The 27,406-nt window shown below is 39.7% G+C and overlaps 2 protein-coding genes across 6 annotated transcripts; both read left to right on the top strand.

Annotated features, from left to right (window-relative positions):
* The first annotated feature begins 387 nt into the window (after positions 1-387).
* LOC124068965 (adhesion G protein-coupled receptor E5) lies at positions 388-14,591 on the top strand. Of its 2 annotated transcripts, none has more exons than XM_046407592.1 (17): positions 388-722; positions 3,651-3,725; positions 4,036-4,182; positions 4,489-4,620; positions 6,692-6,820; positions 7,349-7,392; positions 7,692-7,802; positions 7,904-8,057; positions 8,218-8,340; positions 8,525-8,724; positions 8,961-9,128; positions 9,402-9,596; positions 10,392-10,609; positions 10,733-10,891; positions 11,916-12,084; positions 12,267-12,365; positions 12,749-14,591. In XM_046407592.1, the coding sequence occupies exons 1-17, from the start codon at positions 692-694 to the stop codon at positions 12,788-12,790; spliced, it is 2,196 nt and encodes a 731-aa protein (XP_046263548.1). In that variant the 5' UTR covers positions 388-691; the 3' UTR covers positions 12,791-14,591. The 2 variants fall into 2 exon arrangements, with proteins under 2 accessions (XP_046263548.1, XP_046263555.1); XM_046407599.1 differs by having other exon boundaries at positions 389-722; positions 8,221-8,340.
* Positions 14,592-17,255: 2,664 nt separating this feature from the next.
* On the top strand, positions 17,256-26,113 carry LOC124068949 (long-chain fatty acid transport protein 1-like). 4 transcript variants are annotated; one of them, XM_046407556.1, is made up of 14 exons: positions 17,323-17,519; positions 17,596-17,773; positions 17,877-18,015; positions 18,098-18,353; positions 18,457-18,624; positions 19,299-19,368; positions 19,572-19,663; positions 20,482-20,591; positions 20,732-20,941; positions 21,033-21,159; positions 21,239-21,376; positions 21,998-22,162; positions 22,250-22,396; positions 22,484-26,113. In XM_046407556.1, the coding sequence occupies exons 2-14, from the start codon at positions 17,604-17,606 to the stop codon at positions 22,639-22,641; spliced, it is 1,950 nt and encodes a 649-aa protein (XP_046263512.1). In that variant the 5' UTR covers positions 17,323-17,519; positions 17,596-17,603; the 3' UTR covers positions 22,642-26,113. The 4 variants fall into 4 exon arrangements, with proteins under 4 accessions (XP_046263537.1, XP_046263520.1, XP_046263512.1 ...); XM_046407581.1 differs by lacking the exon at positions 22,484-26,113 and having other exon boundaries at positions 17,256-17,519; positions 22,041-22,162; positions 22,250-22,390; XM_046407564.1 differs by having other exon boundaries at positions 17,322-17,773.
* Positions 26,114-27,406: the final 1,293 nt, after the last annotated feature.

Below are 27,406 nucleotides of genomic sequence, written 5' to 3'. Positions count from 1 at the left end.
TCAAGTACAGCAGCAGCTGTTTAGATTGAGTGTTAGTCATCGCCCTCTTGTTGGTGTCTGCCCGCCCCCCCCCCCTCGCTGAGAGTGTTGTGAATAGCTCCTGAAATAGAGCCCACTGGAGCGTAAAGGGAAATGTGAAAGACGCCATAGACAGAGGGGGGTTTGTGCAAGCAATGTGATACGGCGCTTGAGTGAGAAATATGCTCACATACAAAGATATAGCGAAAGAAAAGAGTAAGAAAGAGAGACAAGACCACTCAGAAGAGAGGAAGAGAGAAAGAGAGAGAGAGAGAGAGAGAGAGAGAGAGAGAGAGAGAGAGAGAGAGAGAGAGAGGAAAGAGAGAGAGAGAGACCGCAAAAAAGAGAGAGAGGGGTGGGGAATCAGGAGAGAGAGAGAGGCATGGTCAGAGACTGAGAGCCTGAATCTGAGAGAGGAAGAAAGCTGGTGAAGGTTCACTGTTTTTTTTCCTGCCACACAGAATTATCCCCTACAGAAAGGATTGATCTTTTTTAACACTTACTTTTTGTTCTTTCATTCTCAGTCTTTGTGAATTTATGGACTATGGACTACAGAGGAATCTGAAAAAATAGTAAAACCTTCCATGAACTTTGTGACAGTATCTGAACTTTTATTACAGACATCAACCAGTTCTGATATCAGCTGTGTCGGAATATCTGGCTTTCCTTTAACATGGGGTCTGTGAAGGAACTATTTCATCTTGGTAAGTCTATCAGCAAAAGCACATTGTGTGTGTGTGTGTGTCTGTGTGGCAATATCAAGAAGGGGCGGAAGATTGAGGAAAAAAAGTACAGAACAATCAAAAAGCATGTGGAAGTTGGGAAATTTAGTTGAGTTACTTCTACTTTTTGTTTCAGTCAGACACAGCAGTAATAGTAACCCTGCTGGACAGTAAGCACAGTGCAGCCGTCCAGCTGCGTTTGCTGCTGTGGACGTCAGAGGGGCTGCTGTTTAGTAACAACCTCTGTTACTGGACTGACGCTGAACGACTGACCAGGTCAGTTCGAGCAGCTGCTTAGGCTGTCAGAGTAAAATGAACCAAGAACCAGAGACTAAGTCAAAGACTCAGCACAGGAAGAATACATCAGTCCTCTAAGTAGATCATAAATCTCGTTAGAATCGGGATAGTTGTGGCTTATACATCCATGTCAGACAGACCACTATTAAACCACACACAGACCACACTATATTTATAAAATAGACTACAGAGTTTAGCATATTATACCATATGCTGGCTGTGTTCCTATCACACATGCATATTATGTAGGACAAACATGTCTTATCATATCCAAAACAGATTATACAGAACTAACAAACAGTATAACAATTCTACAGGTAGTATTATGTATCCTATATAACCTGTATAAGTATCATGTTTGAAATTTGTTATCAAAATGGTAATGTAGAATAAAATACATAAAAATGTATGTCAGCATAAAGGGTAAGGCTCTGTTTTTTGTTCATTCATTTTATTTATTGATTGTATTGCACTTTGGCTCTCTAACCACAGCCACACTTGCCTCTTTGACAAACTGTTGCCCCAGTCAATATGACAACACTAGCTATTACAGCTCGTTCATATCAACAACCGATCAGAAAAATGTGAAAGGACTCACTTACTGTGATAAACCTAAACACTGCAGTTCCCCTCAGCTTTACAGAGGGTTTTAGCTCCTTTCAGTGCATTGTTCTGGTTTACCACAGTGTGATTCTCACCATTCTTATCAGTCTTGCTTCCAACAGCAATGCGCAGCGATTTTCAACTCTCTGATCACCCTCCTGTATTCTTACTATATGGCACAAAATGAAATGAATGACTAGCTTGTCAATGTTGTGGAACATTTAGCATCTAAAGAGTCAAATATTTGAGAAGGTGGTGGAGACCACAAACAGAGCGAAAAGGAAGGTACATGATGGATTTTGTCACGCTCGTTCTCTTTCTGCTGAGAGAGAAAAAATAAATAAATAAATCTCTGGAAGACCTAGAGACATACAGAGAGGATTGCTTATGTGACAACTATTCTCGTTCACCACCATGATTACTGGTGAATAAAAGTCAGCAGTGAGCTGAGCACAAAGTCACTCTTTGTATATTTTCAGGCTTTGTTTCTGTCCAGTCATTTAGTCATAAAATTAGACTTAGTCACACTGTTTCACTCACTGACACTGACAAACTCTGTCTGGTTTTCCTAAAGTGGTGTTACTGTGGGAGCGCCAGCATGGTGAAATAACAACAGAGGGCTCATTGCGGTACAGGGAAGGAAATGGAGGGAAAGGGATTTGGGCTTTTTAACTTAGACCACAGGAAGGGGCCACTGTTTTCTGCCTTATCAGTGACTCTTGAATCAAACAATGTGTGTGTAGGTACTGTGTATAGGCAAGAAGCTACACATTTAGCAATATGTGTCCCGTTAAGAGAAATGGGGGAAGGCAGTTGCAGTTGGTTACACAAGGGAGAAGAAGACACTGTGAGTCATGCAAGTTAATGAAAATACTCTGCTGAAGGATGGCACATGTAGTGAGCTTGAAGTCACAGTGCATGGTGACCCATGTTTCCACAAGAAACTAGTCTCTGACCACACTAGTAGTTCTGTCTTTGCAGTAAAGCTAAAGTCAACAAACTATGCTGGCCACAATGACAATACTAACCAGATGTTTAGCAGGTGTAGTATTTATTTACTTCTGTCTTTGTTTTACTGTGAAAGCATTTGCTAATTACCACTTATAAACATGGTACAGTGTTGAAGATTTATAGCTGATGACTGTGCTGAATGAAAAGTTAATGGATCACCAGAGTCAATACAAATCATCCTGAGGGGAACAAGAATGCCTGCTTCTGAATTCATGGCAATCCAACCAGAACTGCTTAACTACTTAACCTGCTGATGGTGTTTGATGAAAAGTCAGGGATTCATCAAAGTTATTTGGCTTCATCTTCATAGAACCGCGGATCTCTGCACAAAATGTATTTCACAAATATCCAATAGCTGCAGAGATAATTCAATCTGGACCAAAGTGTTGCACTGACTAACTTAGCTACAGACTATCATCCCTACAGCCATGTTGCTTTTTTTTTTTTTGAGTCATGAGATGGCAGCACAACACTGAGGTAATGTGCTCAGCAAGAGAAACTATGAGGCTTTGTAGAAGTGGAATATGCCTTTAGGAGTGGTTTGAGAGTTTTGCTATTGATATTTACTTATCACTCTGGGTAACCACTGCTGTGAATCCCTGCAGACTGCAGCTGCTTCCTCTTCAGTGAGGGTTATTTAGCAAAGAGGAACACTGGAGATACCGTTGACAAATACATAAAACATGTATTTATTTATTTAGCTCAGCAGCAAAGTCGCAAGTAATTCTCAACTTTTCAATCTGGGGAAATTTGCTGTATGTTGCAATTTGGCACAGATGCCGTTGGATTGGGGCAAAAATGAAAATGAGTCACCACTAATATGGGCTGGGCTACATTTAAAGCCTTGTTTTAATTCGACAGTTTTCCCATAAAGGTTGACAGACTGAATATAACTTTTAAAAGGCTAAAAGGAACAGATATGGTTGTTCTGCTTTACTTCAAGATTTTGCCTTAGCTCTGAATTGAAACTAAGTTTCCTCTCTCTCTCTTTCCCCACAGGCCTATTATGTATGCTGTGGAAATGTCTCTCTGGGTGTGACCAGGGCTTCAACAGAATAAACCGTGAATGTGTCGGTAATAATCTGCCATGACCACTTATTTTAACAACCTCTGTCCACTGTCACACTTCTGTCCTTGTGTCCTTCTGTCCTACAAAGTGGTTTGTGCAAGTACCCTATTAGCAGTGCAGTAACCTCAGACTTATGAACACAGTAGACAGACAAGCTAGAAGAAAAAGAGCTAATAACTTCACTATTTGCTGACAGGCATGTACAACAAGACACTGTCACAGTCAAAACATGTATGTATATTATGTATTGTAGTGTGAGTTTTATCAGTGTAATTGTTTTTAATTTGCTTGACGTATTTCTATCCCTATCTACAGATGTGGATGACTGCAAAGAAACCCCCAATCTATGTGGGAATCACTCAAAATGCTTTAACACAAATGGCAGCTATTACTGTAATTGTGAGCCTGGCTTCAAAAACCAAGGGGGTGTTAACTTCACAGCGTTAGATGGAGAGTGCAGAGGTAAGTGTTTGTATGTGTGTGTGTGTGTGTGTGACTTTATACAGTCACATTGTGGGAACTCGCTTTACTTATGGGGACAAACACCATGTAAATTATTAAATACTAGGGTGAAGAAGGTTAGATTGAGGTTAGGGTTAGGATTAGGAAAGTAATAGTTACAGTTATGGTTAGGTGGTGGTTAAGCCTCCAGGAAATTAATATAAGTCTGTGTAATGTCCCCAAAAGTGATGGAACCAGGACTGTGTGAGTGTGTGTGTGTTTTGTGTGTTTGTGTGAGTTACCCATCTTTGCTTGTCATTCTGTCAGATGACAATGAATGCACCAATAACAACACAATCTGCGGTCATGGTGGGAAGTGTTTCAACCTGATTGGGAGCTTCAACTGCACCTGCCATCCTGGGTATACCAACAACAACCATATCCGTGAAGTCTGTAAAGGTGCGTAGTTTCTACTGTTATGAGTCAAAACTCTTCATGCTGAAGTCCGAGTCTGCTTGCATCACAACAGTTGGGAGTCTGGGAAGACACTGTCTTCAGTTTCCACCACTAATTTAAAAACACCCTCATTTCTACAAAAAAGACCCTTTCAAATCTGAGCACAATAATATCTGAAGGACCTGCTCAGTAAATATAACAAATAAATAATAATAATAATGATAAACTAGACAGCATTACTTCTCTCAAAAGATTACTGAAAATTTGATTAATTCTAAGATTCCGTTTAGTACAATTGGCTAATCATTTTCAACCAATACTCACTATAAGGAATTTCTGTAGATTCCCCTGCTTGTGAGTGTGACTGGTCTTCTTTCACTCAGTTCCATGTTGCCAATATTCTTCCCAAATTTGTGCCTTTTTAATATCGTACGCTACAAGACGGTGCAGCCATCAAGTTCTGCAAGTGCTCTTGACCCAGTGAGTAAGTTGTTCAAAAATGTCCTCCACTATTTGGCAGATGAGGTTGAGATTGTTAGTGCCTTCCTACCCTCTGGGATTTTCATTATAGGTCTCAAGCATGCTATTATGACTGATAATATTATAGGATCTTGATCCATTTGTTTTTGAGAACTGTGACCAATTGCAAACCTTCCATTCCTGGAATAAAATCCAGGAATCCAGGAAAAGTTGCATACCAATAATTAAATATGTATCTGTCATATAACACTTTGTTTGATGTTCACCAGTCTGGTTTTAGAGTTAACCACAGTACAGAAGCTGCCCTGGGTTGTTAATCTCAACACTAGCTCAGACACTCATTAAATTTCTATTCTGGTACTTTTGGCCTCCAGAACCATTGATCATAAAATTCTTCTTCAGTGCCTTAAACAGTGTTTAGGTATTAGAGGCATAGTTGATTAGTGATTATTAGCATTAGTGGGTTTCTCCTTCTCTTACTGGATAGTCTTCCACAGTTTCTTTTGGTAATTCCATATGGAATCCATCAAGGGTCAATTCTTTTTTATTTGTATATGCTGCATTTTGGGTACATCATTCAGCAATACAACATTCACCCTGTCTGAAAGTGTGTGTGTCATTTTCCCCAACCAGAGAAGCAGACAAAAGACAGAGTATCCTTGGAGATATTGGTATGCAGCAGGATGCAGCCAAGAAGAGGCTATGACAGCAAGTCTTTAGCCTTGCATTCAAGTTTGGCCATTGCACTCAAAATCCTGACTGGTACAGTGTTGGCTTGGCTGAGCCGAATCAATGGCTTGTGTGATGAGTACACAAATTACCGGATACGTGTTATAATCAGTGCAGACTTAGAAACAGATACTCTATATGAATCCAAATAAAGCAGTGCTGCACTGTCTCTAGCTGACATCAGCTAACATTAGTCACCTCAAGCTGTTGGTCATACCAGAGAGGGTAGGGCTGTAGGATCCAAACCCGTGAGCGTATTGGTGAATGTCCTTCCCAATAATTTCAGATTTTCATTTGTAAGAGAAGGACAATGTGTTCTATTTTTCAAAAGTAATTTTTGAAAAGAGCCCAGAGACTGCAGTGATAACATTGTCTTTTGAGAAATCCTGTAGCTGCTTATTGTAGACAGAAACAACTCTGGCAACACCCCTGGACATTCAATTGACACACTGTATAATTATGAAAGAATCAGGGAGGTCAGAGCTTAACCTCAGGATCATGTCCTAAATTAAAAACTGCCTGTGGTGAGTTGATCTCAGAAAATGTCATACATGCTTTTGTTTCATCAAGATTCGATTGTTGTAACTCCCTGCACTCTGACCTAAACCACAAAGCCATCTCCTGTCTCACATTACTTAAAATTGTAGCTTTTAACTAACTTTGGTAAGACAGCAGCTCACGACACCGGCTCACGACACCAACGGCGATAACAATGACTCTCATGCTGCTTGGTACACTCCAGAGATGCTTGTTCCATTTGCAGTATCTGCTGCATTTAGATTTGTTTCAGTCTGGTCTCAATGAAATCATTGTCCTTGAGGAATTTCAATGATTACTTGTGTCTCTGTTCCCTCTCTTTATACAGACATAAATGAATGCAGTACAGGTGAAGACCTCTGCAAAAAAGGGACTTGTGAAAACATTGATGGGAGTTACTGGTGCCGGTGTCTGAAAGGATACACTAATTATGGCATTGAAAAGACCCCATGTTCAAGTGAGTGTGTGCATACACTGTTCTTCTCCATCACTATTACTGACATGGCTTTCATGTCTTCATATTAAGCCTTTGCTTGTTCACTTGCTTCTTGTTCAGTGACTTTTTCTGTACCAGCACTGTGTGTAGGCTGTCACCTTTTTTCTCTTTTTGACATGGTATTCAAAGAGGTATTGAATATTGTCTTTTGAATACTAGTATTATATTGAAGTTTAAACTTCTGGTATCATAACAACCTTAATGTCCTCTATTGCTTCTTTAAAATACACTTTTGTTTGCCCACTGAGTCTCATGCTTGTGGTGTAACTTTTTGTATCTCCTTCCCTGTTTCTTCCTTTGCACTACTTTCTGTGCTGACTCATCTGACTTCAGATCTGTGGTATAGGTCTCACAAGATGATAAGCATGAGTTTATGTTAAGTGATGCTGCACTATATCGATTTTATCAGACACCTCAGCTTTAACTGCAAGATGAAGTATTATGTCTGTGTGGACTGAAGATAATCTGATGTTTAACTGTTCTATCTAGAACTTGACTGCGACAACTTCAGCGTGGACAGCAAGAATGCACCAGTAAGCTGCATGTTTGATACTGAATTATGTGCATATTTCTGCACACAGCAATCATAAATAAGTAAAATGAATTAAGCTCTTATAGGGGATTTATTTTTGCATGTGTCCCAGCCCTTTAGGCAGCTTAGAGTGCCAGCTCCAGTGTCCAGTAAAAAAACATTTCAGCTCATTTCCTTCATTTACCAAACCAATCTGCAGTCCTGTAGGGTTTAATATACTTGAACTTGAGTCTCATTACCCCCCCCCCCCTCTTTCTCTCTTTCTCTCTTTCTGTGTGTGTGTGTCTGACTGTCTCTCAGTCGCTTGGAGGGCTTGCAGACATTTTGTTAATGATGAGAAACAGCTGCTTGGCTCTGTCGAACCCAAGTGCTGCTGGTGAAGTGAAACCTGAAGGAGAGGCGCTACTTGAGGTCAGAGCAGCAGATAAAAAATAACAATACACTCATTTCTATGCATGCAAACACAAACAACATTTTCATTTCCCTTCTCTTGCATTCTGCAACTTGGACAGAAACTTTTCACAGCGACCGAGGTTGTGCTGTCCCCTGGTTACCTGGACAGAAGTGAAGATGTGAGCCATCTGCTCAGTACGGTGGAGAAAGCTATTATGCTCATTGGTCCACAACTCAAAGACCACAACACCAAGCTAGAGACCAGTGAGACAGGTAACAGTGTCCATAAGCTCAGCCGTGATCTGTATACTATAACTCATAATTTATAAGCTTACATGTTTTTTCCATGGATGATGATATATGCACAGTTTAGTAAATGAAACTGGGGAAGCTAAAGTGAAGTTGGTCATTTGAAATGAGCTCTCTGTTTAAGTAGACGCAGTGATTGCAGTGCAGAGGGGAAAGACTCGACCCACTGGACCAATCCATCTGAGCAGTGAGAATGCTGCACTTGACACTGACTGGACAACAGCAGCTGGCATGGGATCATATCCTGGTAAACCTCTCTTCTCTTCTCTTCTCTTCTCTTCTCTTCTCTTCTCTTCTCTTCTCTTCTCTTCTCTTCTCACTAATAACTCACAATGCAAAGAATTTCCCTTCGAGGATAAATAAAGGAATTCTGATTCTGATTCCTATTCATCTGTATCAAATATTATGTTTCTTATTATTGTCTTTCACAGGTTTTGCTCTGGCTGCACTATTGAGCTACAAGAATCTTGAGATCTCTGTTAATGGTTCCTTTGAGGAGCTCACAGAATATGAAAAAGATGGTGCGGAACCGACATTTAATGTCTCCTCTAGAGTTGTGTCTGTTGTGGTCTCCAACCCATCCACTGAGAACCTGAGCCACCATGTCAACATCACACTGAGACATCTACAGGTAGTCCCACTTAACCCACAGTCTGGTCGCTGTGGTCCCACATGTATCAGTATGTTGCCTCTTTTGGTTGTCATCATCCTCATTGTTGTCAAAACGCCTCACCAAAGGACTGCGGTCAAAAATAAATGAAATTGCAGAAATCGTGAGTAATGTGTTGTACAAATATGTAAATAAAGTGAAGATATAAATGACACATACAGTCTGTTTTAAGCATAATAGTTTTGTTTTGTGCATAGAAAAAAAAGGAGTCTCGTGAAGTGAGATACATCTGTGTGTACTGGACTGAGAGAGGGACCTGGTCGTCAGATGGTTGTGATACACATCACCCCAACACAACATACACTGTGTGTAAATGTAATCATCTGAGCAGCTTTGCTGTGCTCATGGCACTCTACCCTATGGAGGTAAGAAGACACACACACACACACACTCTAAAAACCTAAATAAAATGTTGATCTCGATAAGTTTAACACCACTATGAAGAGAATTGCTTTTAAATTTTGAAATCATTGAAGAAAACTGTTTCTCACTAGAAACTTTCTGGCCATTTGAATATATCTGAATTTTATTAGATATCATTTGTATCTATTTTTTAACATTTTATTTCCTTAATACCATTTTTCATAATGAAATGTGCCACTTAAACGCCTTAAGACTTGTTGTGCCTTCTTTACTAGCACCCCTTTGAACTCGTGCTGATGACCAAGATAGGGTTGGGCTTATCCCTGCTGTGTCTCATTCTGTGCATCCTGACGTTCAAGTTCTGCCGTTCCATACAAGGGACTCGAACCACGATCCACCTTCACCTGTGCATCTGCCTCTTCATGGCTGACCTCTTCTTTCTGACTGGCATTTCACAAACTGAACCTGTGGTATGTGCAGGCCGATAATGTTTTCCTAATCTGACTATCGTCTTTATCAGGAAAGTCATTTGATTATAATGTATACAATGGCTCCAGTCATCTTGCTACAAAGCAGACCCCACTTGAAAAGTGAAGAAGAACTCTTAACGTTGTTGCAAAATCAACCCTCAAAACCATCTTCCTGCCTCATTACGGTGGAATGTTTTTTGGTGTTGAACCACAAAAAGGAAAATTTCAGATGGGAAGATAAACTCACAATAAATCAAAAATGAAATAGCTGTTGTGAAAGTTAGCTGTATTTTAAGTACAGCTCTCGGGGACTTGCACTTTGTATGTGTACTCCATAACACTTCAGAGGCACAAATTGTATTGTTTACTCAACTACATTTAACTACAGCTGTAGTTACTATAGCAACTGCTTTGTACATTAGGGTTTTCTAAACACGGCCTAAGAATGATACACTTTAATAGATGTCCACCTGGCACACTATGGAATTTTTGGTCAAGCATTAATGAATTATAAATATTAATGTAATAATATTACAAACAGTTGATAAAAAATGTTAAAAGATCCTTTTCTGATCATTCTTTTATACTTCACTTTGAATGCAGGACCTTTACCTGCAGTATTATTTGTTCAGAGTTCTTCTTCCATTACTGTCCTATGTGACTATAATCTCATAATCTAATTTTAATAATCAAAAATTGCTGTAGCCATTTCTTTAGGTATTATCTTAGCGACGGAGAAATCTCATTCCTCTCTCTGATCTTTTCTGTCCTCTTCGTCGTCATGTTATGTGACAGGCCGGCTGCAGGTTTATTGCAGCGATGCTCCATTTCTTCTTTTTGGGGGTGTTTTCCTGGATGCTGTTGGAAGGGGTGCAGCTTTACTGTATGGTGGTCCGGGTCTTCAATGCCACCATTCGACCTCTCTATCTATTCATCACTGGTTACGGGGCACCCCTTGTTATCGTCATTATATCTGCCATCATTAGACCAACGGGATACGGCACTAACAAGCAGTAAGTGTTACAGTGTGTGTGTATTTGCATACCTGCTGTGGTAGCAATTACAGCAGTGGATTACGCAGGCCCGCTCTAGTCTACGTCATTGTCATGCACATGTGTTTCCTTCCTCCAAACTAGCTGCTGGCTTTCACTTAAAGACGGCCTCATCTGGAGTTTTTTTGGCCCTGTGTGCTTCGTCATCATCGCCAACGTCTTCTTTTTCATCATCACTGTCTGGAAACTGGCCCAGAAATTTGCCAGCCTCAACCCAGACCTCTCCAAACTACACAAAATTAAGTGAGTCCCTGTGTTTGTTTGTTTGTTTGTTGCACATCTGCACTTGCTGTTGTAACGTAACATGACCCAAAACCAAATCCATTGCACAAGAGTGAGTTAATATGAACCATGGTTAAGTTTGGAGTTTGGTGAGGGGAAAAATGCAGTGAATGTTTTTATAGCACCGACCTCTGCTCTCTTATAGGCTTCTTCTGAGGGGTTGCCCTCTCAAGCCTACAGTCTATGTGTGTTCATTTTTTACTGCACTCAGGGCATTTGTAGACAACACTGCATAAATATGTGCAGCTGCAAAACCCGTTTTAGCTTTCATGAAAAGAAATCCATCCTTGAATATGTTGGTTCATCAATCAGTGACACTTAATCCCTTGGAAAACTGAGAATGTGAACTTACTGTGTTAAAATCAACGCAGCAGGTTTTCAGCTAAACTATGAAAACATTAGATTTTAATCAAAAAGTTTCCTCTGTCTGTGGAAGGAGGATTTCTCCTTGCTTGTTTAATGAATTATTGGTAAAATTGGCAGGTCTTGAAAGAGACACCCTCTGAGTGAATCAGAACCTGGGCCCTACTTGTGTTTGTGATGGCTAAAGATTTATGTGCCATTAGTTTCTTATCTATCTCACTGTGAATTATATTGCTAATTATTCATGGAAAGTGTGTCATGAGTTATAGTCAGTCATGAGTAATACGTCATCAAATATAACAAGGAGCACATGCAGAGTATACTGTTACATACATATAACAGTGTTTCTCTTCAAGGATTTTTGGCTTTTATTGTGTATCAGTTGCCTTTGGCTTTTTCCTTAACAGACAGTAAAGTGATGAGAACATGTCTCTGTTCTGTAGATGCTTTGCTGAGAACCCATCTCCCCTTTGTCTTCCTTTCCGCTTGTCAGGGGGTTTCCAGATACTGCAGTGCTTAACTGAGTCATCTGTGTTTTGGGGCTTGTGTTGATCTTTCCCTTCACTCTATCTGTTGCACTTTTCTCTGATCCTCCACCCCCATCCTCCCTTTATCTCTGCAGAGCTTTCACAGTGACAGCAATCGCCCAGATGTGTATACTGGGTCTGATGTGGGTGTTTGGGGCCTTCCTGTTTCAAGAGTTCTCTATGGTGGCAGCATATATCTTCACTTTCCTCAACAGCCTGCAGGGAGTGCTGGTTTTCATCATGCACTGCCTCTTGTCTAAACAGGTAGGACTCATTGTGTGAGTGTATGTCTGTGTGAGTAACTGCATGTGTGTGAGTTACTGGAGCTATACGCATAAGTGTATGAGCAAGATTAACACAGTGAAGTAGAAATAGAGCCACTAGGGAAAGTGTAATGACAAAGATTGGAGGAATTTTTCTTCCTGATGTTCTGCTGCCCTCTGCAGGTGAGAGATGAGTACGCCCATTTCCTGTCCTGTATCTGCACACCACAGAAGAGATACTCTGACTTCAGCAGTACCAATCCCTCCAGTAGTCAGTCACAAGTAAGTATGAAGTGACTCACTATCACTCTCTTTGAATCACAAACACATGTACTGAGCTACTGCACTTCAGTATAATTTGGAGGTATTGTACATGAATGTTTCCCTGTTATGTATGCTACATTTCAGTAGAAAAGGATGCCCTGTTGTCTGACATTTAAAATAAGTTGCATTGTTGTTTTGTTTTTTTATTAAAAAAAAATTTATTTAAATGATTAATAGATGATAATACAGCACTATTAAACTACTGTTGTAGTTCTTAATGACTTAATGATTTTTACACTATGATGTTCCTACTTTTACTTCAAATATGGTTATACTTCTTCCACACTACATACTCTACATTGTCTTACTTTGTTTCTTCACTGCTATTTTTGTTTGCTTAGGCTTCTCAGAGTGGGCGGCACACGAGCGAATCCAAAATATGAAGCGCTCTACCTTTTACCCAAAGACAGACTATCACACCTATCTGGACTAAGTTATGCCTTATTTTAAAGGTCTGGATCACTTGGAATGAAGATTCAGTCATTATTTACTCACCTTGATATCAAAAGAATATCTGTTTTAGTTTTGTTGATTACAACTAATCAAGAACACCTCCCAAGATAAATCTGAGCGGTCAAAGAAAGAACAAGAAAGAAAGACAATGAGAGAACATATTTCTGATATACAAAACTGAGTAAATCTTTTTTTGAATTGTAAATATGGCAAATATGTTAGGAGTTGCTGCCTTAAACATGCATCTAATTAAGCCCAGTAGTCAAATCTCAGAGCCTGTATTTAATGGGATCATTATTTTGTTTACGTAACAGAACATAAATATGAGTGGAAATATCTGCCAGTCGGTTGCATTTGCATTAAAATGTTGCCTATTTTCCTCATGCATACTTCTACATTACTCTTACAGTGGAAGTTGCAGTAACAATGACTGAATTTCATTTTGAAGTGAAGTTATCCTATCCCACATGTGTGATTAACAGCTGGCAGTGGACGACTTCTAAAAGTCTTTATTGAGGAACTATTTAAGTTACAGTGAAGATATTTTGGTAGCTTATCAGTTCATCCAAAAACATATCATAACCTTGACATAAGCTGTATTCCCTTTGGATTAAAAATGATGATGATATAGACTATTTATTTTCAAGTACAGACTATAAAGTCTACAACGTGTAGGCTACAAGAAAATATGAGTGATGCTCTTAATGCTTAGAACATGAGCAAGCAGTTTGTATTGTTTATTTTATATAAATGTTTTATGTCGATGTAAAGATGGGCGTGTTTCTGTTCAAGAGATCTTTATAGAGAATATTTGTGTTCATGTTGTGGCGGTTCCCTTCATGTCCCTGCTAATTCCATGTGGGTTTTATGTCTGTAGTTTTTCTTAATTTTAAACAAAATAAGTGACATTTTTAATCACTTGTGGCTGTTTTCAAAGAATTTACTGTATCTTGGTTTACAGTTGAGCTGTGCCTTTTGTCACCGTTGTATGTTTTTTTTTTTTTCCAAACCAAATTTGACAACAGCAGATCCGCCCTTCTGACAAGACTGTAGCTTCCTGCACTCAGACTCTTCTTATTTTGTTTTCTTATTAAAGGTATTAGCTTGTGCCTTCAGCCATTTCGATGAGGTCTAATGGGAGTTGTACAGACCTGAGGGTTGTTGTCTTTTTTTTATTGCACTTTTTCTTTGTAAAGAATGATAATCCAGCACATCTTCACTCACAGTGTGCATGGGAGAAACTAGAAAACTTGAGAACCAGCCTCACTTACAGAACCTGAGCAGTTTACCGGTTGTAATGAAGTGTGCAATTATATTTTTGTATTTTATAGGAATTAAGGAAAGAAGAGAGACCATTTAGATGTTAGATAAATCGATTTATGTCACTGATTTTGCTGTATGCTGTTTGTTTTTACAGTAAACTGCCTAATTAAAGCCACGTGTGTTGGATTTCAACAGCTAAACTATTCTCTGGTTCTTACACTTGGCTGCACATTCATGTGACCACCAATACCTTTTATTCATGCATTGCTAAATGTATTTTTGTATGAAAAGCTAAATACATTATGCAGCATTCTGTGAATGTAAGAATCTTATTGTTAAAATATACTTTAGTTATTGTAGTTTGAAGGTATGAACTTATTTTTCTACTTTGTTTCAAAATTCTGTGTTGTTCGGTACTGTTTTCTTTCAAGAATATACATTACAAATTTTATTAAAGCTTCTAATTCATCTGAAGAGAGTGTGTGGTTTGTTAGCATTAGCCCCCAGCAGATAGCAGCTACATACACAGATAGAAAGAAATTAAAAACAGGATTTTTCAATAAAATATAGCCTAATTTTATTTATTTATTTTTCACATTGTTTCCTTTTTCCTCTTATGGTATTTCATTACAGTAGCAGGTCAACAACAGTTTGCATGAGTCACTCTGAGTCTACCTTTGGAATAAAACATTTTGCCACAGGTTGTGAAATCGCTCTATTTTTTTTTTTCGCAGTGACTTGCCCACATAACTGTTAACATCAAAAATGTACATCAGAAAGTGACAAACGACCAAGACCCATTTGACGTCACTGGCAGGAGGATTATTAGAATTACAGTCCCTTTAAAATGTCTGTGGTGGAGCTTGAGAAAGAATCATTTAAAACCATAAGATCAGATAATTCTTTATCGATCCCCAAGAGGGAAAATTGTTTACAAAGACAGCATTAAAGTCCCTGTTGGTGTAATGGTCAGATGCCCCCATACTTTAGTCCTTATAGTGTCTGTGTGTGTATGTATTTTATCAAACGAATCTTTATTTTTTTTGACAAAAATATTGTTAGACCTAAAAAAAGGTACGTGTAGTTAAGTGTCTCTTTTCTGCTGAGATGACTAACGGCTTAAACATAATAAAGAAATACAATAAAAATATTGTGGAAATGTTCTTGAAACACATAACACATTAAAACAAGGCTATAATATGGGTAGAAGGACAATTAGAAGATTAGTAAATTAATAAATTAGCCTAAAAATATCATCACATGTTAAAATACACTAGCATAAATAAGTTATTAAGTTAGAGTTACTTTCACGTTACCAGCAAATGTTAATGCTCGTGATGGTCTCATTTTGGCGTGATTTGTATTATTTAGTTTCAGGTAGAGAAGAACAGATCAAGGAAGATGTTTGGAAGAGCACCGAGAGACATAATAGTGTGCTAATTGTGTTATGTTTTGTTTATTTGTGGGCAGTATAACGAAGGAGAGCAGATACAACATGTTTCTATGATCGCTCTCAGAATCAGAAACAGGTGATATCTGTGTGGTGATATCTGGTGTTAATGAGAGCTGTGAGGTTACACTGAAACACCATCAGCTGTAAAATGGACGAATATCTAAATGAAAGACAGAAATGAAAATGAAAGAAGGTCATTTTTGGTTTTCCAGCGTAGGGCATTCCATGTTACAAGTGTTTTTTTGCCTTGTATCTTTTACAGATTGATGTGACCTGACTCTATCCCCAGCCTGATACCAATCTGGAATGGCAGAACTCACTGAGAACTAAACCTCCAACCAACCTACTGTAATTATTGGGGTCCTTCAGATGCACAAGCTTCTCCAGCACAAGGATCACTTTCAGATTTTTAAGGGTCACATCGGATAAATTGAAGTTTTGGGAAAACTTTGCCAGCCCCATCCTTGGTCCATGTAACCTGTGTTCACCTCAACAGTGTTGTGCTGAAGCCAGTTTTGAAATAGTCTCTTTGCAGTCTCAGCCCCTTAAGTCCTGTGACATTGAAGGCTACTGTAGCCAGAGGTCATGGCTTCAGTTCCTCTTTGGTGATATGTATCAGCAGGGCCAGATCCTAGACAGGAAGTAGCCCCTGAGTCTTTCCTTTGCCACAGGAGAACAGTAGATTTTTCTCAGCCTTTGCTGTGCCGGCCTGCACTGGATTCCTAGGATCTGTTTTATAGAAACGGTGACAGTCAAAGGGCTGTTGTCAGTCCAGGGCTCTGATCTGTACTGAAAAACATGACTTACCTTGGGAACAGCACCATCTAGCAGCCCCTTTATGTTAGTATTACCCCTGTGTGAAAGCCACATTGTAAAGGATGTGTTCAGGTACTGTAAAAGCCAGTGTCAACATGGTGATGGTGTTAATGCCAGCAATGACAGCTGTCAATTTGTGTGTCTGTGTACACTTTTCTTTTTCAAAATAAAATTTTATTAGTATATAATGTATTTTTTTTTTATTTCTAATTTCCCCCTGATGTTTGACTGTTATTGTTATTTACACATTATGTTGTTGTTCAACATGATTTATACTGAATGCCTCCTAATTACAGTAAATAAGTCTTGTTTTTTGAACTCTCTCTGAATCTCTTATTTCTTTCTTTCAAATTAAATTTAACTTTACTGACATGACCATTAGTCCACATATATGCTACACAAATGATTATACACTACTGCATATGACCCCAGTATAAAATAGACTTAAACTTAAAAGGCTGAATGAGTTTTTGATAATGAACTAGACAGAATTAAATAAAGTGAAAAATTAACTTTCGATTTAGTTGACATTTTAAAATTCAACAAGTATAAAACGTTCACATATATACACAACCAAGGAGCTGTTCCTGTATGAATCTACTCAGAACAAGGTCTGTGGAGGTGGTATCTTGGGTAAGAGACATTGTCATTGGCAAGACGGACATCTCTACAGTCAATACCTCCTAAACTTGGCAACTCACACCAAAACTAAATCTATATGGATAAATAGCACTACACACAACAGAGGGAATATGAATGTCAGTAAAGTAAAGTAAAACAATTCACCACATTTACAATCATTGATTTCTTTGCCATTAAATCATGCATTCATGAAGTCATAAATCAGACGTGATGTTGTCCTCGCAGGGTGATGACTCACACATTGTGCTACAGTGACGTAGGACTTTATGAGTTGTAACTTGCGCTGCTCTCAACTACTCCACATGCTTCCGCCGAACACACATTTTTACCTCTGACAGCTCTGCTGGGCTGCTGTTCACACTGTGACTCCAGCAGATTCTTCACTGACACTTTTTTGGACTGGTGGAGGAGCACTTCACAGCTAGCTGTTGCTGTTAGCCCCTTGCTATACTTCTTGCAAGAGCAGGGTTGACGTTCCTGGATAGGTAAGCCTCCTCTCATCAATATTCTGTGTAAATGTGTTTGTTTTGGTGTATGAGGTCACTGTTTGTATCCCCACAGATAATACGATGAGTCTGATGAGTAGTGTCATAGTGTGCCTGGGTGTGTTTGGGGCAGTAAGGCTACTCTGTCTCCCCTGGCTCTGCAGTCTGTTGGCAGGGCTGGGGCTCTGCTTTTTCTGGAGGGGTTCCTGGAAGTCTGTACATGTAGCTCTATGTACCATCAAAAGAGACCTAATGTGAGTGATTTGTATATGTTTTACACTCATCTTCCATGATGCCTGCTCCGTGCTCCTTTTAACTTGATTTGATTCCTCAATTTTCCACTCCTTTGTTTAAAAGGTGTCTTGTTGTTATCCTGCGAGTGAGGTTTTCCATGTACTGTAATCTGCGAAATAGACGTACCATCCCTGCCCTCTTTGTTCAGATAGCAACAAAGCACCCCAACAAACCTGCTTTAATCTATGAGGCTACAGGAGAGGTGGGTAGTCATTGAGTGTTACAAATAAATCAGTCATATTGTTGTCAAGACTTACCGTATTTTCTCATTAATTTTACTCCAGGTTTGGAGTTTCATGGAGCTGCAGGAGCGATGCCATGCTGTGGCTCACTGGGCACTGGCACAGGGATGGGCAGAGGGAGATGTGGTGGCCTTGTACATGGAAAGCAAGCCGTTAGTGGTGGCTCTGTGGCTGGGCCTTGCTATGATTGGTGTGGAGGCTGCACTAATCAACAACAACCTTCGACAGAAATCGTTACTGCATTGTGTCAGTGTGTCTGGTGCTCGGGCAATGGTGTTTGGGACAGAAATGAGAGAAGGTAGGAACTTATCTTAAATAAAATTAAAAATATTGTGGATGTAGTTAGCTGGAAATGTTGACTGAAAGTTTGATGATCTCAGCTAATGCTGATTGTCCCACAGCGGTGTCAGAGGTGAGTGGCTCTCTGCAGTCCGACATGGTTTTGTTCAGCAGTGGTGAGCAGGACGGTGAAGAGAAGCTCTGCGGCCTGCATGTGCATAGCCTGGACACCCTGCTGGACCACTCACCCAAACACCCACCACACTACACACCTAGGAAGGAATTCAATGGTGAGGCTCTGCGTCGTGTTTGTGCATGGGGGTACGGGTACAAATGTATTACCATATCATGTTCTTATGTTACATATCACAGTTTTGATTGCAACACCTTATTTTTCTCAGCAAGTCTTTGCCTGCCAGAGAAAACTGCTCGCTGCCAGAATTAACTCTCACTCATCTTATTTTGACTTAATCCACTCAATAGTGCATGAACATAAGTGCACACACCACTTTTAAGCAAATCATCAACTAACTTATCACATAACTAAAATATCACATGTCATGCAACATTTAAGTGCACTGTGAAAGGATTTTTCTTTTTATTTGATATGACACTTTTAAATTTCACCTTAAAAGTCACTTCTGACTTATTAGATGACATATTTGTGCAATGAAATTTCCTTTATTGATTTGCTAACCTGTGTTGTTTTGTTTAGGGTTTTTTTCTAACCTTTGTTATCACACGACATTCCTCAGTTAATACTTTTCAAGTCTTTGCTTGCACCAGACGATATGGGAGCAGATACAGTGACATGTTAAGGGTTGTCGGGGGACATACCAGAAATGTGAGGCAAAAGCAAAAGACAAAGCATGAAGACGAGAAAGTACTCAACACTCCTTATTAAAATTTAGCTTCTAACATCTCACTTAGGTTTTCTTCTCTTCTCCTCTCCCTGCCCATACAGACAAACTTTTCTACATCTACACCTCTGGTACAACAGGAATGCCAAAAGCAGCTGTGGTGGTACACAGTCGGTGAGTTTGTCTTGACAGAAATGTTTTAAATGACACTCAACAGGGCTGCTGGATATTTCAATTTTCGATTGCATCAACAATGCAAGAGACAGACAGGAAAATCTGGGAACAGAGTTGGGTGTATGAAGCAGCAACATTATAACAGCATGTGCAGAAACCATTTGTCTACAAAAGAGCCCCAGATTATGAATCCTTTGTGTCAGGTATTACCGGATCGCCTCCTTTGGTTTCCACTCCTTTGGCTTGCATCATGATGACATCTTCTACAACTGTCTGCCCCTGTATCATTCTGCAGGTAGGCCTCCCTTGATTTGCTCTCTCTCAGCCACTACCCTTTCCCCCTGTCTTCAATAGAACATATTGTTGTATATTGAGGAACAGATTTCTCTCACTAAACATATTATATAATTGTGTCCAGTGTCCACGGACTGATAATCTAATTCTCACCTCCTTACAAGCACATTTCCTTGTATACCATGATGCTAATATAATCATCATAATTATATTTAATTATGCTCATAGCAACATTGTTTTTATCACATTAATGAAAGCACCATCACACCAGTCGGCATTAACACATCATTATTACTGTGTGCAACAAATAACATATCCTATATAGACAAATGTTTTGGGACACCTGACTATTACAGCAACAAGGACATTCTAAATACATAGACAGCTTTGCAGCTGTAACAACTTCCACTCTTCTGTGAAGGTTTTCCACAAGGTTTTGATGTGTTTCTGTGGGAATTTTTGCCCATTCATGCAGTAGATCATTTGTGAGATCAGGCACTGATGTTGGACAAAAGTCCTGGCTCACAATCTCTGTTCCAGTTCATCCCAAAAATGTTCGATGGGGTTAAGGTCAGAACCCTGTGTGGGTTCTTCTGCACTAACTCATCCAACATGTCTTTATGGACCTTGCAGTATAATATTATTAACTGTAGGGTGACATCTGAGTCAAGAGTGTATCTCTGACTTGTATGCAATCTGTTTAGTGATTATTATTATTATTAGTCTCTGTGTGTGCACATATCCACTGTGTGTATGTACAGTATATGTGTATATATATATATATATATGTATATGTGTCGAAAATATGAATGTTTGCAGGTACCATCATGGGTGTAGGCCAGTGTTTGCTGTTTGGTTTGACTGTTGTAGTCAGGAGGAAGTTCTCAGCCAGCTGCTTCTGGGATGACTGTGTCAAGCACAACTGCACTGTGAGTACACCCTGCCACCAAAGTCACTAACAAAGACGAATGTCCAGTTGCTAGTAGTCCTATTAAATCTCTCAGCCTGTATTCACTGAAAAAAAGTTATGTTGTCCTGCCTTGGTCTGTGGCTGTGTGTGTGTGTCCAGGTTTTTCTATACATAGGTGAGATTTGTCGTTACCTGTTGGCCCAACCTGTTTGCTCATCTGAGGCACATCACCAGGTGCGCATTGCCATTGGTAACGGCCTCCGTCCCTCAGTGTGGGAAGAGTTTGTCCGGAGATTCAGAATACATCGAGTTGGGGAGTTTTATGGTGCCACTGAGTGCAACTGCAGCCTGATCAATATAGACGGAAAGGTGTGTGTTTTTTTTTTTTTTTCAAACAACTTCAAGGTAGAGTGAAGGGTTTTCCAAATTGTGTCCTGTCTCATGTTTTACATGGGTCCAGGTGGGGGCGTGTGGCTTCAATAGTCGCATCCTGCCCAGTTTTTACCCCATCAGACTGGTCAGGGTGCAGGAGGAGACCGGAGAGCTGCTCAGGGATTCACAGGGACTGTGTATACCCTGTTTGCCTGGTGAGAACACACACACACACACATACACACACACACACAAACAAAGCCTGGAAAAACTGGATAAAAAATGTTTCTGCAGGTGAGCCAGGTATGCTCGTGGGACGCATCAACCACACCGATCCGCTCAGGAGATTTGATGGTTACGTTGATCGAGATGCTACCAGTAAGAAAATAGCTCACAACGTCTTCAAGATGGGAGACTCTGTTTATGTCTCAGGTATGTTTAACTCTGTAGATATTATAAAACAATCACAATAATGATGACTGACTGTCTGAGTTCATAATCGTTTCCACCCACAGTCTGGAGACATAAACATGTGACAGTTGGATTGGAGACTTAAGTGTTAACATTAGTGATTCACTGTCTGTGATGAAGAACTGGGAATCTTTCCATTGTGTTTCACATGTTCCACACAGTGCATGCTGGGATACGTTCCATCTTCCTAAGAGTGGAAAGAAAACAATTATGACTAAAAGAGAGGATAGATTTAATTTAACCCTTGAAATGAAGTGGCTATCCTACAGAGACACAACAGAAGCACAGATGACAAAAATAGATTTAAATACCCACAGACACACAGGAAGTTACACAGTTCGGACACAGGAGATGTTGTGTTTCACTTCTGTAAAGCCCGCTACAAGGAGTCATGATGAGAAATCTTAATTAAAGTCCATAATGGTGAAATTTTCTACATTTCTTATAGTGTTTTGTATGAATCACTATCATTTCAAGTCAAACTGTACTGGTGAATCATCATCACTACAGACTTTACTTTCTACTCCATGACCTCCTACGGGGATGCTGATGATTGTTTTTCTTTTCATCTATGTCTCTCAGGTGACATACTGGTGATGGATGAATATGGCTACATTTATTTCAGGGACCGCAGTGGCGACACGTTTCGTTGGCGGGGGGAGAACGTTTCCACCACAGAGGTGGAGGGAGTCCTCAGCAGCCTGCTGGGACACACTGATGTAGCTGTCTATGGAGTCTCTTTACCAGGTAGAGATGAGAAAAGACTGTCAAGGTCTTAACATGTGTTACATCATGTTGCTTATTGGTTACCTCACCTGTCCTCCATGTGTGCAGGTGTAGAGGGAAAGGCTGGAATGGCAGCTGTAGCTCACACAGGAGGCCAGTTTGACCTCACTGCATTCTTGAACGCTGTACAGAAAGCGCTGCCTCCCTACGCACGTCCCGTCTTCCTTCGACTCATGCCATCTGTTGACACTACAGGTGAGACACTGATGCAAGGACAGGCAACCGCACACATTAAAAAAAAGTCACACATTAACTTAATTTTCCAATTTTGTCCTCCAAAAGGTACTTTCAAAATTCAAAAGACACGACTGCGGAGGGACGGATACAAACCACAAGATTCAAGTGAAAAGATTTATTTTCTGAACAGTCGTGCTGGATGTTACGAGGCTGTTACTGATGAACTGTATAATGCCATCATGGAGGGCAGAGTGTGTCTATGAGGCAGCGGGAGGCTGAAACGTACAGACTGTGAGGATGGTGTGTATATTTCAAAGAGGAAAGAGAAAGAAAACACAAAGATGCATCTCCATGGATTTAGTAACAACCTCATCCCTATGAAAACTCATGTGGAAATATTATATCGTCATTTTCAGTTGAATACACTCATTTATTCCAAGTCTTTTTAATTTTTAATTTTTAATTTAATTTTATTTTTAAAGCAAATTCAGCATAGGCCCATTTTTCTTACATTGTACACTATTTTACCTTTTGTCAGTGTCTTTCCAGTCCAGTAAAATTCTTTTTTTAAAAAAAAAAAAAAAAAAAAGATGAAATCTTGAGAAAACATTAAGAGTTTTACACCAGTAATCTCCATCTGAAAATAAAATAAACACAGGATAAAATGCGGATTGCAATTTGAAGTACAACTCAAGTTATTAGTCTCTGTGATGTCCGTCTCTCTGATCACTGTCCAAGTCTAGCATGTTAGCTTGGCACATGTTAGTGGAAGTGGAAGATCGTTTTCTAAATTTAACCAGTTTAGTTTTGTTGCCTAAACTTAAACAATTTGCGACAGAAGACACAAATAAGTCAATTTAAGTCAACCTGTTCATCCACCACACCCTCCTCCCTTCATTATGGAGGCTATTTTTATTTTTTTTTAGGTTTTTCACAAGGATGATAAACCAGTGTTGGGATAGGCTCCAGCTCCCCCGCGACCCTGACGGATAAGCGGTATAGAAAATGGATGGATGGATGGATAAACCAGATGATGAACATGTTTCATCTGAGTTTGTTTGTGACTGGCAGATTGATTGATGATGATTTTTTCAGTTTTCAGTTCAGTGACACATGGTAGGTCACACTGAACCTGCTGCTCTGTTTTTTGACAGCAGGTCTGCTGCCTTTTGTCTTTTCCTTTCCGGTGGGATTTGTTTGATTGAGCTGGTCATTTGCAGTGCATCTCTGAGGTTTGCTTCTCTTCTCCTCTCTCATGGAACTAATTGCTGAGTTTTTGTCTTCCGTCAGATGTCCGCGTTTGTTATCTTGTTTTGTTGTTCTTGGTCAATCCACTGTTAATGTCTCCCCCATTGAAAGATTTTGCTTTACATCACCTGATTATCACAGAGACGTAAGCTGACCCCACACTGATACACTCTCAAAGTTTGAGTACACCTTGTCAATAAGGCAGTGTCCAGAAGAGAAAAGATGTGTCTCAGCATCAGTGCTCATGAATGCTAGCGTCCCTTCATCAAAGTCCAGTCTCACACAGACCCTGCTAAAGTGGTGAGTTATCGATATTTAGTCCTTGAGAGGGAGTGGTCAGTGTGGATGTCATATTGTTAGCTTTCTAAAGTTACAGAAATTGTTAGATTTTACAAAAAACAAGGACCCCCAAAAAGCAGAAGCAAAAACAAAAGAACAAAATTTAACTCAATCTTTATTTAAGTCCAAAACTGTACAAACTATTTACATTAAAAAAATCAACATATACTTCTTAGCTCATTCACTGTACATAATAAGTATCACTTTTGATACTTAAAGTGCATTTTCTTTATATTACTTAGGTACTTTTACTCAGCACTGACTAAATCAACAAACTAACAGTTTATTAGCATATGTGTTTTATCATCATCACGTTTTATGTGTTTTTTGTCATATCATCACAGACACTTAACCCATCAGTGCTTGAGATTATTCTTAGTATTTTTATGAGTTTGTCTGTGTGGATCAAATTTTATATCTTATGAGATCTAAATATGCATTTTTTACATGATGATAGCAACAGTAATCACCAGCCTAGTTTCAGCTTGGTGCCTCTTTAAAAATCACTCTAAATTTTGCCTGTATAAACTAATCTTGGATTAACACAAGGCAGCATCTGTGTGTGCAGGAACAGGAGTTGAAAAAAATGCCTGACTGCCTGCTTGTTTACATATCTGCAGTGGATACACAAAGCACGTTAATGAAAAAGTATGAAACGGTCTTGAAACGGCACTCCTTAGTCTCAGCAAGGTTCAAATCTTTGTTTAGAGCTTTGCTGCTCTTTGATTTCTTTGTGCTCCTGTTTGGTTTGGCTTTGTAGCAGCAGGACTTCAAAACCATCATTCATGTACTTTTTTTGGCAATCATCTGTCCTGCTGAAATGTCCTTGAGGAAAACAGGGAACTCCTGCCAGCTGCTGTGCACTCAGTCCTTCAGCATGATGCTGTAGAGCTCTCAGTAGAGGAATAAATAGGCCTGTTTTACTAAAGTGGTTCCCTCAAAGCAAGTGTAAGTGTAATCTCTGGATTCACAAGATGATTAATTTGACAAGAAAGAATATAACCACCTGCACAAAATATCTTCACATCTGCTCTTTAATAATTCTTATAGTATTTGTTTTTATTTGCGGAATACAGAAACTTTTAGTCAATGAGACCTCTAAACATAATCAAATGAAATAGTTTGAGAGGGAAAACCACTTTGTTTGGACTGGACAAATAAACACATGATGGGGACCACTTGAGGAAGATCCACTGTTTAAAGGGGACACAAGCCAAAACATTTGATGGATGGATGGATGGATGGATGGATGGACAAGCCAAAAGGGTTATGAACCAGTCTTTCACTGAAGCAAAAATAGCAAAAACCTGTAATTATTTGTATACTTTGCAACAACATATGTACTTTTAATTTAGGAATGATTTAAGGGTTGAATTGGAGAGGGAAAATAAATGGTTATCTGTTTACATTGATTTAACATTATTATTATTGTCTCATGGGCTCAAATATGTACATAGTTTATAGCTGAATGTTTTCAGTGCAGTTCAAATGTTCTGCAGTCGGAGTTGCAGGGCCTTATTCCTACCTTGCAGTAGTTGCAGCCTCGGTGTCCAGCATGGCTCACAGCTTCACCTTGTTTTCATAAAGGCTCCAGGTCATCCAAACAGACCATAGACAGATACCATGTTCCTCTCACTGCTCTGGAGAGTCAGCTGACCAGGGAGGCAAGGCGAGGCCTTCTGCCTCTGCTCCAGTAAGGGAGACAAGGAGAAAGGATTGGCAGCTCATTGCGGTCGGAGCCTCCAGATTTGAAGCCAGTTTGGTTTGTGTGAGAAAGAAGCAGAGAACACCAGAGAGGACACAAAAAAGAGGGGAGGGGCAGTGTGTTCATGTGTGTTGGTATCAGTGTCCTGTGTGCAGTTGCCATACATCAGTCTGGACGTGAGGCATGGTTTGTGCAGATTGGTGCTCTACTGTGTACAGATCTGCTCACACACTCCCTCTCAAACTTTAAACTTTGCCTACACTAGATGAAGCTATACATCACTCTGTAGTGTCAGTTTGACTTTCACAACCCTGTGATTAATGGTCTATTCTCACAGCCCAAGGCTAAATTCATGCCTTTACTTGTGTACTTTACTATTTCTCTCCATAGAGGTGTTGAACTGCTTACATGCAATTTCGTTTTTTTACAAGCAAAACTAATGTGCAATTGGATTCTGATAACATTTTGTAATATGCTTGTTTTTTGTAATGTGCAGTTTCTGATTTCATTTGTAGTTTCAATTCTTTAATGACGTAGTGCTTATTGGTTCAAGCCTGTCTGATTCAGGTTTAAATAAAACAGCGGGTCAGAGAGAATGTCTGCATGTTGGTCAGTTTGGACGCATGCAGCAATACTTCATGTCCTGCATGTCAGGCCTGAGCTACAGTATGCTAGATGGATCAGGTTTCATTGGCCTTGAACATTTTGAAGTTCTCAGATCCACTGATCAGCACTTCATGGAATCACCTGCTCTCAGGTGAAATGAATGATATTTAATTTGATTATGACAGGTCAGGGGGGACAACGTAGACTAAAATGTGTCACAGGTAAGCAGAGAGATTATCAGTGATATCACTATGACTACATGTCATTAATGATGTCCACAACTATTCTCCTCATTCATTTCACATATAGAGGCAGACAGACATGACATTAAAGGACCATTTAATGGCATTCTCAACCATTTAGTGAAGCACTGGTAGAGGTATGCTAAAAAAAATCCCAGGATGCATTGCACCGTTTTCATAATCAGGTCTTTTGTGAAAATAGCTTCAAAGCTTTCTTTCTTTGTCTCGTGCAGGTTATCATACATAGACATATCTATGTCTGTGCTGTTTATACAGCTGCTGCTATGCAAGCATCATTGTGTGCACGTGTCCAACGTTCTTCTATCAGACATAATTTCTGAGCAAGTTCTCACACACTGACTGAGACAAGATGAAACACATCACAGTAGTACAGCAGCTGTCTCTGTATGTTTGCACGTGTTTCCTGTCGTGTTTTTATAGGGTTCTTTGTCCCTCTCTTTCTGCTGTCTCCACGCTTCCTCTGCTCCAATAATCATGACAGCTGAGTGGAAGAATTTTAAAGACTGTGAAGGTGATGACAACGATGCTGTTTGGTGACGTTAAGGCTTCGCTGTATTCTCTTCGCCCCCCGCCATTAGTCACTAGTTACAACAGCTCAGTTACAACAACTGATTGTGGGTGGGGTCAGCTGACAGAAAGTCATATCGTGCCCACAAAATGCAGTCCACAGTGAAGAAAGTGCTAGAACTCCACGATATCTGCTTTTCCTCGGTTCACATGTACTCAGTGAAATTCTGAGAAAAATTCCACACCCCATCCTGTTTCCACTGTTTAACATTGCTGCAAATAAACTAGCGTATGAGGGCAACAGTAGGGTTAGTTGTTGCTTTGCCATGTTTGTCTCAAGTATTGACTGTCAACATAGAT

This window comes from Scatophagus argus, chromosome 2 (assembly GCF_020382885.2).
Source record: "Scatophagus argus isolate fScaArg1 chromosome 2, fScaArg1.pri, whole genome shotgun sequence".
Lineage (NCBI taxonomy): Eukaryota > Metazoa > Chordata > Actinopteri > Scatophagidae > Scatophagus > Scatophagus argus.
Note: the sequence above shows the minus strand (reverse complement) of the source record. Positions and strands in the feature narration are given on the sequence as shown.

What these genes read in the sequence shown, in the direction of transcription:
- LOC124068965 (XM_046407592.1), top strand. Translation starts at nt 692, where the DNA reads ATGGGGTCTGTGAAGGAACTATTTCATCTTG. An exon ending in AAGGAGAGGCGCTACTTGAG is followed by an intron (nt 7,803 to 7,903) that starts GTCAGAGCAGCA and finishes CAACTTGGACAG; the next exon opens with AAACTTTTCACAGCGACCGA. An exon ending in GGATACGGCACTAACAAGCA is followed by an intron (nt 10,610 to 10,732) that starts GTAAGTGTTACA and finishes CCTCCAAACTAG; the next exon opens with CTGCTGGCTTTCACTTAAAG.
- LOC124068949 (XM_046407564.1), top strand. Translation starts at nt 17,604, where the DNA reads ATGAGTCTGATGAGTAGTGTCATAGTGTGCCTGGGTGTGTTTGGGGCA. An exon ending in GCTGTGGTGGTACACAGTCG is followed by an intron (nt 19,369 to 19,571) that starts GTGAGTTTGTCT and finishes CCTTTGTGTCAG; the next exon opens with GTATTACCGGATCGCCTCCT. An exon ending in AGACTCTGTTTATGTCTCAG is followed by an intron (nt 21,377 to 21,997) that starts GTATGTTTAACT and finishes TATGTCTCTCAG; the next exon opens with GTGACATACTGGTGATGGAT.